The sequence below is a fragment of the Conger conger genome, chromosome 14 (genome assembly GCF_963514075.1).
Source record: "Conger conger chromosome 14, fConCon1.1, whole genome shotgun sequence".
Lineage (NCBI taxonomy): Eukaryota > Metazoa > Chordata > Actinopteri > Anguilliformes > Congridae > Conger > Conger conger.
The window spans coordinates 12,026,315-12,040,427 of record NC_083773.1 but is presented as its reverse complement, the minus strand read 5'-3'; the positions used below and the strand labels follow the sequence as shown (position 1 = coordinate 12,040,427).

The window sequence follows — 14,113 nt, the reverse complement described above, 5'->3', positions numbered from 1 at the left end:
CAGTGTACAGTCGCAAAGCACAGTTTTATAATACTCTTAAAGGAGCAACATGGTGGTTGAATGTGACACTTGCCAGTTGTCTTTAGGAAACAATCAAAATAAAAGTGCATACTTTTTATTATTCAGTCATTTAAATGTATTTCAAAACATATTTTTTGAAGCCTAAATTTCACACTATAAATGTTCACACAAACTGTCTGGGTGTGGTAATGAGAACTGTCAATTAGCTATGATTGACAGACCGTGACCCCATTTTCCACACATTGTTGTTTGTTACCATAGCTACCTCCAGGCTGCACGGTCATCTGAATTTTCACAAGCTCGCTAACTTAGTATGTCAACTACGATCGATAGCTAAGGTAAGAACGTCGACTTATCCAATAATAATTTTTACTAGCTAGCTTGCCAAGTTAGCACAACTATAATGTCCTTATGAAGGCAAACTAGCTTGCAACCTTATCGATAATGTCACCTTATGAAAGCTAACTAGCTAGCTAAATGAATATAACCACAAATAGTCCTTAAAAGGCAGTCTAATTTAAATGAACCTAACGTTAGGCCAACGGCGCAAACTGTGTGGATAGGTTGAGTGGTTATCCTCGTGTGACGCACTAAGAGGAGAACATTCTGAACTGGTTGAAAATAGGAAATGTAACATTTAAAACATTTTAAATGCTTACTTCTCCAAAACTAAAGAAAGGACATACTTAATACTGTCATCGTGTTTCTTCAATTCAATTCTTGATAAAAATCAAGAAAGTGTGACCAACCACCATGATACTGCTTTAATCATACAATCATAGAAATACCGCAGGTTCTGACGTCCGCTTTGGCGCACAGACACGCTCTTTCATTAGAGTGTTCTAAACAATATTCTCGAATTGTTCATCTCCGCGGTCACGCTCCGTCCCTCAGCCCTGCGAGATACCGTTCTGCAGAAGATGGGCGCAGGCTAGCTGCGTGCTCTCTCAAGCGCGTTGTCATAAACCACATACGGTACCCGTACTGGCTGGCAGGGGGGGTTGTGGGGCGACCGGCCAGTCATCGGTAGCAGACCTCGGAGATCTCCATGGCCAGCTCCAGACACTCGCTGGAGTCGTGGCAGGCGTCGAACAGGCCGCAGTCGAACTCCACGTCGCAGTTGCAGTCGTTGCCGGGCGCCTGCTCGCGCGCGGAGGAGAACTGCTGATACGAGGGGCAGCAGCGGCTCACGGCCCTCTCGCACGTGTCCGGCAGCAGCAGCAGGAAGTCGTAGAACTTGCAGTAGAGGCACGTCAGGAGAATGGCCGCGCAGTCGTCTGGGTGAGAGACATCAAAGAAACAAGGCGGGCGGTGAACCGGGGGGGAAAGTGACATGATCCGGCAAATTCGGTTAAGAGAAAACAAAGGGCAATAAAACTGGACAGGATGAGCAAAGCAAGCACTATAACAAACTTAAATCAAGTAACAGTAGAACCCATCTTATAACCAATATCATTCATTATGAAATGAAACATGACTAATGAGACATACAGGCCTTTCAGACCTCAGATAACAATGTGACCAAAGGCAATGGTCAGGGTTTTTAAAGAGATGCTTCCTGATGCTTAATTGGACAGTAAAATATTAAATAAGGGCAGATTTACAGCTAAAATAGCATTTAACAAAATCTACCTTGGCTGTAACCATCCAAATTGGCCACCACATTTTGAAAGCAAAGCCAGGAGAACCAGGGTGTTTCCCAAAATAAGCTATGCTATATGCTAGCAGATGAAAATCTCCTGAAGAATTGCCTTTTCCCAGGAAACTAGGTTCTGTCTACACTTATGGTTGATTATGTTCTAAAAGCCTCCCTCTCTCCTGAGGCATTTCTTAACATGCATAATTTAAGAAATCACCTTTCACTTCCTAAAAGAGAGACAACCGAGGAAGGAGTGTGCAGACACCATCAATTAACATCAGCCCTTAAAGTCATCTCAGAAGGGGCGTTTGCAAGTTTACTGTGATGCTGTCACAACACAATGCGGTGAGCACCTTGCTATACTGCCCGCCAACCGCCCCCACCACCCCCAAATCACGCCCAGGGAGCACTAATGACTATGGATATTGCTGGGCTCCGATGACGACCGCAATAGGTACTCAGTCGAAGATAGACTGCCAGGATCAACAACCGAGCCTTATGTGCAATCACATCTGCTAGCCAGGTCACACAGGAACAGCTCAGACGTAAAAGCACAGTACAATCAATGTATTGTTTTATTAAAGCTAATGATTGTCATAGACGGTGAATGATACACATCAATACCACTTCATTCTTGCAGCTGACTGTCATGCATTACTTTGAAAGACATAAAGGTTTATTATACCTGTATATACAAGTACTCCCAAAGAGTAATCACTGTATGACACTTTTAGATGAAATGGAATGTGTACAACCTCTTCAATGCCAACTATATGCTACATTTTATTTCATTATAAACATATTATTATTGCAATGAGTTCCATTCCATTTCATTCTATGCACAGCAGTCTTAAATGCACTTTGTATTCAATTATTTACATACACTGGTATTTAACTATAATCAAATGTGTTGCTTAATTTACTAAAAAGTATTTCCACTGTGGTGGCCAGTTTATACAGTAAGTCGTAGTATTTTTTTCTCAGTCCTGGCTCTAAATCATTCATAAGGTTTAATAATTAATTGTAAATCCATAAATTCATGCTCATAAACTAACATAAACCCTGTCATTTGCCACACTTAAAATCTTAAATGCTGGCTCATGGAGGGTAACATAAAATCAAAATGTTGTATGCTCATTAAAGTGGCTACTGTACATTTCTTTAGACTGGGGTTTAATCTTGAACAGTAATTCATTTATTATTAATTATATCATTAGACAGAGCCCCCCCCCCCCCCCCCAATACACAAACACAGGCCTGCACAGACACACACACACACACACACACACACACACACACACAAAACACAAACAAACATACACATACAAATGTATGCACACACTCACACACAGGCATACACACACTCAAACACACACACCGACACACCCAACCAGACACACATACACACACAGAGAAAAACACACACAAATGTATGCACTCAGAAACACAGAAACAGACACACACGCACATGCACACACACACGAACATACACAAAAACACACACAAACACACAAATGTCCGCATATGCACATACACATGCACACACACACAAACACACACATAAACACACAAATGTATGCACACACACAGAAACACACACAGACAAATGTACGCACACACAGAAACAGACACACACACATGCACACACACAGCAACACACACTCGCACGCACACACACGCACACACACAGAAACACACACACACACACACAGAAACACACACACACATTCAAAAACACACACACACACACAGAAGCACACACACACGGAGAAACACACACACACGCACACTCACACACACGCACATGCTCACACACACAGAAACAGACACACACACATAAACACACACACGCACAAGCTCACACACACACACACACATGCACACAGACACACACACACACACAGTTCCTGTGATGATCAATATCAGCAGGAGCAGCATTAGGTGGCAGGCCTCACGTTTCCCCGGGTGTTTGGAATGAGCCAGTTCTAATGCTCTAAGTGATGAGCCACAAACCTCCAATGTCTGACTGATGGGAGGGAGAGAGCACCTCCGAGGAGAAGCTGGTGTTGCGTTTGTCCGAGCGCAGGGGCAGACTGTAACTGGAGCCCCCACACTTCCTCTGCCCCTGGGAATTATGGGAGTCCACGTGCAAGTCGGACTTGTCTGGCGCGTATTCGGAGACGACGCTCATCTTCCTCACTCCACTGACTGACATGTCACTCAGCACTCTGTCTGTCATGGGGGGCGGTACACTCGCTGTCGACAAAAATAAACCTCCTAATCATAAAGATATCATTAAAATATCTTTTAATAAACATAGCATTGTAAACATTGTATTTGCAGGACATTGTAATTGTAAACATTAGTCAATGACACAAACATTTTATTTGACTTTTTTAACTAACAAAATTTGTATTGCATGGTTACCCAATTTTGGTTACAATTATTCTTACAAAATGACAATATATGCATGTACATTTAGTTTGGGGGAATACATACGTACCTGTGGATAAAATGTAACTTTAAAACAAGTAAAATGTACATCTTTTTAAATCATTGCAACAAGCTTGGATTATGCTCGGGAGACAGAATTCATCAACTGAAGTCTTCACTAGCTTTAAAATATCTTCATTTTCTTTCAGCCCATTTTTCAGAGATGGCAGTGTACTTTCATTAATAATACAAAATATCTCATTGTTCATCAGAAAGCAGCAGAACCATTAATTATTAAACAGAATATATACATTTTGAGAATGGACTTGATGGAAAATTGCACATCATGTCACAAGTGACTAGGGCTGAGGTCCATTAACATTTAGACCCCACAAAAATATTTTATAGAACAAAGACGTGAGCTCGGCAACCTTTAAGGAAGACAGTTTGCATGGAGATTTTCTGTGTTGGCGGTGGAAGTGATGGGGTGTGGAGAGGGAGGGGGGTTGCAGGGCAGTATTGATTGAATCCTATTATTTGGATTCAGTTACCTCCCTTGAACCTGACCATTGTTCATTTACAGTTGCAAGAAAGGGCTGGCGTTGTTTTCACCGTCACTGTCTGCTGGCTCTCTACAGCTGCAGCTACCCCACTGCTGTGTGAACCTGACTCCCGGGTGAAACTCAATCTGACACTAAAGACATCTACTTTCTTTTAACAGCTGTTAAAAGCTGTAAGTGAAGCTCGCTTCAAACTCTGATATGAGAAAGAGAGAGTGGGAGTGATAGGCCAGCCGCAAGAAACTCAGAAAATCTCCAAACAACGCGGACCTTTCTGAAACACTGAGGAATTAGCTTTCATCTCCCCATTTTAAGCATTGCTAGTAGCAACATTGCCATAGTTTGCCTGTGTCTTAGTGAGTGTGTTTACAAGATACATACACATGACTTTGAGTGTGTGTGTGAGTATATCTGTACAAAGAAAAAAGTAAGAAAGAAAAAACAGCTGTTATTGATTTACAGTACGCAATATATTGATATATTCTGTAAAAATGACAATGTAATCTCAAATAATTTTACCAAGGAAAAGAAAATGATCTCTCAGTAGAAAGTTTTTCATTGCTGGGACTTCTATGAGATCTGAATTTCCACCTCCAGGGTCTTAAACTGTACACCATAATGAATTGGATTTTCATGGACAGATTTGAATGCTAACTATTAATGAAAAATTGCTCTGGCTCCACTACCCTGTTTATTTTCCAGCACCTATGCAAAATTAATTATTTACCTCAGTTTTCTCTCTTTTATTTAATACCTTGTGATTTATTTATACACAGAACATATTTTCCAAACATATTTTAACAGGAATAAGAACTGTTTCAAGGCTTCAGGCTTTATGGGCTGATTATCAAATTCTGTAATTAAAAAAAATAAGCATAAAACCAAAATAAAAGTAGACAGGCATCTGTTTGTGTGGTGTACACGCTGAACATTGGTAGGCCTCAGAGGCACGTTACATTCTTCTGCTTTAGGAATACGCATCGTCTGCCATTTTGTCAAGCATAATAATATTTATCTTGAAATATGCATAGTTCTACCTCAGAACCCAATATTATCTTTAGAAAGTACTCAAACAGAAACTTTTGTATTGCAGATCAAATTTAATGTTTGAATGTTTTATAATGATAATATGATGGTCAGCAGCCGGGTGCCTGAGCACTTGGGATGTATGAACAGAAGTAAGAATAGACGTAAGTAGCCTTTCAGCCAGATATCAGCGCAGGGAATCAGTGACTGAAAACAGTGACATGGGGTTTTCCATCTTAGGCTTTGCTGTCCTGGTATCCAAAGTAAAGTTGTATATCTACAAATTATGTATAATACGCAAAATTTTAGAACAAAGTATGCATTGTTTGCAAAGTATGCTTTATTTAATATAACACCATACATCTAATCTCATTTCGATGAATTACCATGGGGTCTATGGGGATATAGGCTTACCATAGCAATTACAAAAATGTTGTAGTCTGTGCAGGAGAACGACTCCTATTCAAAGTCATATTAAACAGCCTAGAAAGGGATAGCATTTTTAAATCAGTTTTTCTTATGTCACGGGCAGCCTGGTTTTTCAACCCCATCTTCTTCTATAACACCTGAACTCAACTGAAACATAGAATATACTTTTATCCAAAGGCAGAAAATCCAAAGTTTACCAGATTTGTCACTACTTACTTTTGAACTAATAACACTACTTCAATAGCCAAACCCAAGCCAGATAGAAGCTAACATTAACCAGCTAGCTTTAACACTGGTGGTTAACCAATATTCACTGTTTACAAATGACTTCAATCATAAACCCACTGGGAGTCCATATAGAACTGTATAATGGGGCTGGCAGGCAGGAAATAGGAGAAAGGACTGAGCACAGTATACTTGCAGCTTCATTCACACACCCAAACAACCAGATGTAGAAAGCATCAAAGGAATAAAGTGGGCTGGGCTTCATCCGGAAGAATGGACAGAATATTATTTGTGTTTTTTGTAACATCAGTGCGTGGGCACCATTTCTGACTCATTCTGTCCATTAGCACTACCTGAATAAAATCCATAGACGCTTTGGCCATGAAAATTGGTTTCTTGAGCTTTTAGCAAAAAGGAATCACAAAAGACAAATTGACTAAAGTGAACTGAGGCAGGTTTTGTAGAAAATTCTAACCGCTGTGGGAAAGGATAATAGATTTAGAAGGAAATGCATGAAGGGAAACAGCATTGTGCTTAAAACATGGCAGGAACAGAGACCAAAAACAATAAACCTGACAGCGTCTCACACATTAATTAAACCTACATTCTTTCAGTTATTACAAATTAGATTAGTCTTTTGTAGCCTACTGTTAAGCAACTAGTGGTTCGAGCAATAATTTTGCATGCAAGTTCATATTCACTAAATAGCCTAAATTTACAGTAGAAACACCCTTGTTATCTAAAATAATAATGCATTGTATTTACTGTGCAGATGCAATAATTATAGTGCATTGTAGTGCAATTATATCAAATCAAAGGCCGATTCAAATCAACTTACCAGCTTTTATTAAAGAGCTTTTCTCTTCCTCTTTCATTATATCTGTTCCTTTTTCGTCATTTGCTCTTGAATTCTGCGCTGCCATCTGATCCAGCACACCATGAATGTATAACGACATGTGTCAATAAAATAGAATTAGCCATTCTAGCATCATCTGTAATTATTTCATACACATCTCGAAATGCCATTCTAACAATTCAATTGGTGCTTAATGGAATGCGCCTTTGCACTTGTCAGAATCAAAGGTCAATCTCACATAACAAACAAAAGTTACTCTACGTCATTGCTCTTCTGTCAGGCTTACAGTAGGATCCTCCTACACCGATTACTGCACTGTGCTTGCACTTGACAGACACTTTCTGAAGTACCCGGACAGCAGATTCTCACAGATACAATACTACATTAAACGGACAAGTTTAGCTTCATAAACACAGTGAAATGCGACGTACTCTACCTGAGGAAAACCTTCCCAACAGAATACCAAAAAGGCAGAGAAGAATCAGATTCTCCGTTCGTGCGCATTACCGCTCTCCTCAATCCATACCATTAGCGCCTCCACAGGGCAAGACGACCCACCCTCTCCAGCTTGTGACGTCGCCCCAAACATTTCTGCCTGACCTCTATGCAGATGCGCCAAACATTTTTCAGCCGGGGCAGTTAAGGGAACTTCCACGGAACACAAAGTTATTGCTATATGCAAGTTTTTAAAACGGACTATGTATAGTCTGGATATTGTATGTGTCATTTTAAATAGCAGCAGCAAGATTATCTATTTGAGTTTGCAGTATCGTATTTCTAATTCAAGCTGTAGCACCCATTTTTAACAGGTAAGCAAAATAATTTCGAATGCACAACGTCTCCTGCTGCGGTTTTTAAAAAGTCCAAAACAAGCGATTATTCATTAAAAAACAGACAAATATTAGTCCGACAATTATATTCAGCGCAATAGAAAGTTCTCGTGTGTTTGGTTGGCTTCAAAGCCAAATGCATTTGTCCCCGATATTTATTTGCTACAAAATTTTCAAATCTGTTCTTAGGAACAGCATGTGGTCGCAAACGTTTACAAGATCTTTAATATTATTCCAGGCGAGTGGGTGCCTCAGCTGACCTTATTAAGGTTTCCCACAAGCTAGTGGTGAGAGGCCTTCTCAAAAATCACCCAGTGTCCAAGCCATGGCTAACAAAACAAACATGTATTATCGCAGATATTTTGCTACAAAAGAAGAAGATACAAATACCCATAGTTTTACTTTGCTGTCACAGCTTTCTTTGGTATTTGTAGTTTCCAAAGAAGTTTGGAGTAAAGTCATAGCTCTGATGTGAATTTTTGATAATATGATTCCATAGAAATTGATAGAAAGTAGAAATAATGACTTTATCGGAAATAAAGAAACTGGCCAGAGAAATATGTAACAATAACAAGCTTCAAAATAACCCATTGTCTACCAGACCATACAGCTCACAACTCGTGTTTGCATCACAGAGAAATTTAGCATTGTTCCAAGAACATTTTTCCTAAAATCACGACTCAAAGAGGTATTTAAATATGTTTTATGTTAGCTACACTGTGTCTGGGCTTCCCCTGAAGGGCTTATGAAACATCTCTCACATGAGTTCCTTCACTTTTATTTCCAAACTAAACCTACTTCATTTAAAAAAAAGCTTTTTTTCCTTTTCAATACCACAGTTGTATTGAAAAGGAAAGTAATTGTTGTGCAGTTGGCACCTCAGAGCAATACAGTTTTTCTGAATCATTATTTTCAGACTGATAGTTAAAGGCAATACTCAATAAAGTACAATTCCATTACATTACACTTGTGTAGTTTACAAGAAATTGTAGCATCCCTGAAAGAATCTGAAGGTACTCCAATATCTAAGAATATCTAAGTTCTCAATTGCATGCTGGATCATTTGAATTGAATGAATCTTGTTATTTTAGATGCATCATTTTACAGTATTGTTTATTGATCATTTCAATTAAAGGTTCTGAAACACAAAATGTTGTTTAAATGACTTTGTTGAATTACATTGCTGTAACAAACTGGTCATTAAAAGGGTAAAACTATAAGTTAAATAAAAAAAGAAATCTAAAATCCTTGTTGATTTAAGAGGCCATCTCAGGCCATCTCAGGGTCTGCACAATGAAAACAATTTCTGGTTGGCCCCGGTGGTCATGTGATCAATCTGGATATAGTATTTGAGGTTGCTGTGAATAGTACCCCCTTTGATTTTGATTGGTCCACAGGTTTACAGGGGGACCTGATCAGTGCTGTGTATGGGCAGGGTTGGGGGAATTTAGCATGGCAGACAGAGAACCTTCCATTTTTTGGGGTTGAGCCTAATTGTATGGTCTTCAACCCAATAACCCAGCTCTTTCAGAGGTGCTGGATGGTGCAAGGCTGGTGGGATGTCCATTTTGGGCCAAGCCCAAGTCCTCAGTGTGTTCCCATTGATATCGAAAGTCCTAAAGGGCGCTGTTAATTAGTACCAAAAAGATCACTGGCCCTAGTTTAGTCCCTTGTGTAACCCCACAGGTGAGGTATTGCCAGTTGTGCCCTTCATAGCAAACTCGATGACAACGGTCAGTTACAAAACTGCAAATCCACAGGATCAAAGCTGGTTTTACACCAAGGTCACGCAGGCTTGTCCCCACAGTGGTGTGATCTACACTGTCAAATGCATCAGCAAGTTCAGTAATAACTCTTTTTTTTGTTTTAAATAAAAATACATTTTTGCAGCTGTGATCATGTGCTGCACTTGCATTTCCCACATACGTAAGGTGCATGAGGTGGGCATAGTAGATTCTGAATTACAATAGTACCAAGTTGTATTCAAATTTTTCAGTTTACAAGCCTGCCAATTTACACTCATTAGACTTCACATTAGTATTGCATTGTAAAAGACGCCCTGCTGTGTTTGCATATGTTTAGACTACAAGCGGCATGTTAATTGAAAAATTAAGATGTGAGTGTATTTGTCTACAAGGCTACTGCCAGATGCCTCATTCCAGAGAAACTGCTTTGCAAATATGAATTCTTTATATACAATATATAAATATATATTGTTGTACACTTTGGTTTCTCCATGTAGAAATTACAGCATGTATCATCCCCCCCCCCCCCATTTCAGGGAACCATAATGTTTGGGGCATATTAATGTTATGTAAATTAAAGTAGTCATGTTTAGTACTTTGTTGCATATACTTTGCATGCGATTACTACTTGAAGTCTGTGACCTCAAGACATCACCAGGTGCTATCTTCTCTGGTGATGCTCTGCCAGGCCTGTACTGCAGCTATCTTCAGCTCCTGTTTGTTTCTGGGGCTAGTTGCCTTATGTTTACTTGTGTGCATATGCAACACATTTTCAATTGGATTCAGATTGGATTGACTTGGTCAGTCAAGAATTTGTCTCTCTCCAGGATGAAGTGCTGTCCAATATGTTTGGAGGCATATGCTTTAACCTGAGCAGATGAGATGTTTCTCTATATTGCAGAATTCATTTAGCTGCTGCTAGTAACAGTTAAATCATCAATGAAGTCAGCCAGTACCTGTGGCAGCAATGCACAACCATAACACCCAGCACCATGTTTCACAGATGAGCTTTGGATTTTGGTTGACACTTGATTTGTCAGTGACCAACAGACCAAAGACTATTTCTCATAGGCATTATGCTTTGTTGTTTAGGAGGCCCCAAGGCACAAACAAATAGATTGCATTGCTACTCTGCTCCCTCTTTTATCTCCTGGACTGATTGGCTGGCTACCGAATAGCTGGAAGTCATGGCCTGAATTCAAGCAGAGAAGGCATCGCTGAAAAACAAGAGAAGTGCACTTCTCTTTGGTTTGCAATGACGGTCACGGCGTGATTTCTCGGTCTTGGTTTTGTTCTGATCTTTGTGTAAAGTTCCAGGTGACCGCCATTCGTTTTTTGACAAGCTGGACCTGATGCCAGTGTGCATGGAGACCCGTGTCTGGACCTGGGTCTCCGGGCGTATGTCTGAGGGTCACCGCGGGTGACAGAGATCACGTCAATGTCCGCCCGGCCAGATGGGACAGGCCCTGGGATCACACTGAGATACAAACCGCCACATGTCCAAGCGACATGTCGCACACTCGCCTACGCCGCTTTGATATTCAGTTGACCGAGCACAGTGATGAGCAGTCAGCCGCAGTGTCAAACATCATTGGCAGCCATTTTGTTCTGAAGGTATGTGGCTGTAGGGCAGCATGGCAGTTTAGGACACGTCCACAGTACCAGTCAGCTCCAATGTCGACGGCACGTCTGCCACATCTGGGCATGTAACGATCAGGTTGCTGGTTTGACTCTTGAGGGAGTCACTGCTCTTATACTTGGAATGAGGCACTTAACCGGAATTGCCTCTGTAAATATCCAGATGTATGAACGGATTACCTCTTAAATAACGGCAGTGTGAGTTATCCTAAATATGGCTGTTTGCCAAGCAAAAAAGTCATGTCAAAAATAAATAGGTCATTTTCTTTCTGAATGATGTGAAATACAGGGTGTTTTTTTTTATTTTCCTGGCTGGTAGAATGTGCGGAAGGGGCCGTATTTTATTCAAGCCTATGGAGATTTAACTGTTTGGAGTGTATAGTTTCTCAGGCACCTTGACTCAGACAAATTTCAGTCTGGTGCTTCATATTAATTTCTAAAAGCACGTAAGAAAACAATATGTTGTAGGTGGAGGTGAAAGGATATGACAGCCTTTTTTTGGGGGGGAAACGGCAAAACAGGAAAAAAAATAATTTGGTGAACTCTCCATGACCACCACCGCCACCTGGTCTATACCAACAGACAGACCTGAAATTACTCAGGGGCTTCAGAACATTATTTATTGGAAACTTACTATTTATTTATGGTATGCCCCTGAACTTTCCATCTGTTTATGCACATCAATTAATTATTATAGACTCTGGGAGAGAAATATTTAATATTGCACAAAAACAGTGAGGAGCAAATGTTCCAGTGCTAACATGAAACTCTTCTCATGCCGGATTAGGAACTAATCTCTCATGTGTCACTGGGGAGAACTGGACTTCACCTCCACGGGGTTTAATGACAGACATGCAGGTGCATTTCTTTGACTGATCTGCTATGATTTCGGTAAAGACAGTTCTGTTTCCAACAGCATAATGTTTTGAAGTGATGATTGCTTTCATCTCGGCCTCAGTTACTTGGCTGTTTTTGTACTCTGGGCTTTGGGCTTTTGCTCTTTTCCTGATCCAGTTAGGTTTGTTTTTCTGTGGAAGTTGCCTGGTATGCTTTGGGAGTATTCTAGCCCAACTCATTAAGAGCTCAGTAATGTCATTCCAGTCTAATTGAGCATTTCTGTGTCATTTCATTTCTTCACCCTCTTCAGCACATGAGAACACCTGCTGTGGTAATCCTCAGTGAGTCAGATGACACCTTGGGGAAAAAAAGAAAATCAGGCAGATTGACACTGGAAATAGAAATCTTCTGGAAGTTTCCAAATTAAGACTACAGAAAAATGACCTCACAAAATAAAATATATCAAGGAAATATTGAAAAAAGGGAAATTAGATTCTTTCAAGTCAAACTGTATATGATTGAAGTCAACTGGGGATTCTTTATATAGCTGAGGAAGTATAGTTTCCTAAGGCAGTAGTCCCGCTAGGGAACCTCTGAGATGATCCGTGGGGTCCTTGAAAAATCCTAGAAGTTATTCAACCCAGTAAATGGCTAAATAGATTTTTTTTCTATTAACTATGATTGGCAGTTACTCTTGTCACCAAAGTAGAATATGAGTTTTATATGGTTTATTTGACTCTCTCTGGATTATGAATCTGTATTTCAGAGCATGTCAAGGCCATGATGTGGGTGTGTGTTAATGTGGCGGGAGGCAGAATGGCAGGGAATGTGGGCTAGATCATTTGACCATTAGACTTCTTGCGTAAGAAGCTACTCTCCAAGGATTCATTTTGGTACACATTTTAAGGAGGGTTGGAAAAACAAAACTTGAAATGTTGTTTTTCTTGCTCTTTTCCTGTGAAACTCATCTTGGGTATATTTAGATGATCTCCTGTGTTATTTTTGTTCCTGTGTTCTTCATAAACTTTCAGTATCCCACATTTCATCAGCGGGAGGAGAATTATGCTTCATTTTGCTTGATTGTTTATTTACTTTTAGGCAGGGATACTATAGCTTTATTAATATTTACGGACAAGTGCAACATACAGTAGAGTTCCAACAAATACTGCTCTGATATTTTTGGAAACCAATTATAATCTGAATATTTCACGAGAATGCATAGGTACACCAAACTATACTCATACTCAAATATTTTTAAAGGGGTTCATGTTCAAATGATTCTGGGTGATATAACCCGTGGTATAAAGTCCTGACATTGCTGGAGAGTGCTGGAATGCGCTGCTGGGGTAGAGGAAAAATAGGCGAGACCTGACACAGAACAACCACACAGTGGTTTAAATGAATCATATCTCTGATATTTTTCCGTACCCTAAAAAAGCAGTTAGAAATGACTAATTGGACTGGGTTCTGTGAAAAGCTAGGGCCTTGTTATTAGCGTAATGATGATATGACATCAGACCGTTTCAGTAAAGTATTGTCTTGTTGTTATTGTACAAGACAGATTATGATTGGGTTTGAGCCGGTGCACATTAGGCGATGCTCTTTATGTATGGTTCATAAAGAGGGCCTCTTGGCCATGTCAAAGCCATAATAAGAGCTGTGATTCATACATACTTTAAAAGTCAAGGGTAGCAAAAAAAGCCAGAGTGGTATTTTCTTTTATTTGTCCTTGCTGTTAAGGATCGCAGAGCCCTTGCCTCCTGTGCCCTGCACTCTGAGACGTGTGCTCTGCAACTTATATTTATACACCAGCACTGTTTTTAACTGGCTGTCAACGTATCACTCTCATGCCTTTCATTAATAAGGGCTCAGTG

General features: G+C 40.1%; 1 protein-coding gene across 1 annotated transcript; it reads right to left on the bottom strand.

Annotated features, from left to right (window-relative positions):
• Positions 1-1,041: 1,041 nt before the first annotated feature.
• mdfic2 (MyoD family inhibitor domain containing 2) lies at positions 1,042-7,718 on the bottom strand. The gene is made up of 4 exons (XM_061220044.1): positions 7,626-7,718; positions 7,172-7,256; positions 3,674-3,916; positions 1,042-1,298 (listed from the first exon to the last, which is right to left on the bottom strand). Exons 2-4 carry the CDS (start codon positions 7,254-7,256, stop codon positions 1,042-1,044), a joined length of 585 nt encoding a protein of 194 aa, XP_061076028.1. The 5' UTR covers positions 7,626-7,718.
• Between the last annotated feature and the right edge of the window lie 6,395 nt (positions 7,719-14,113).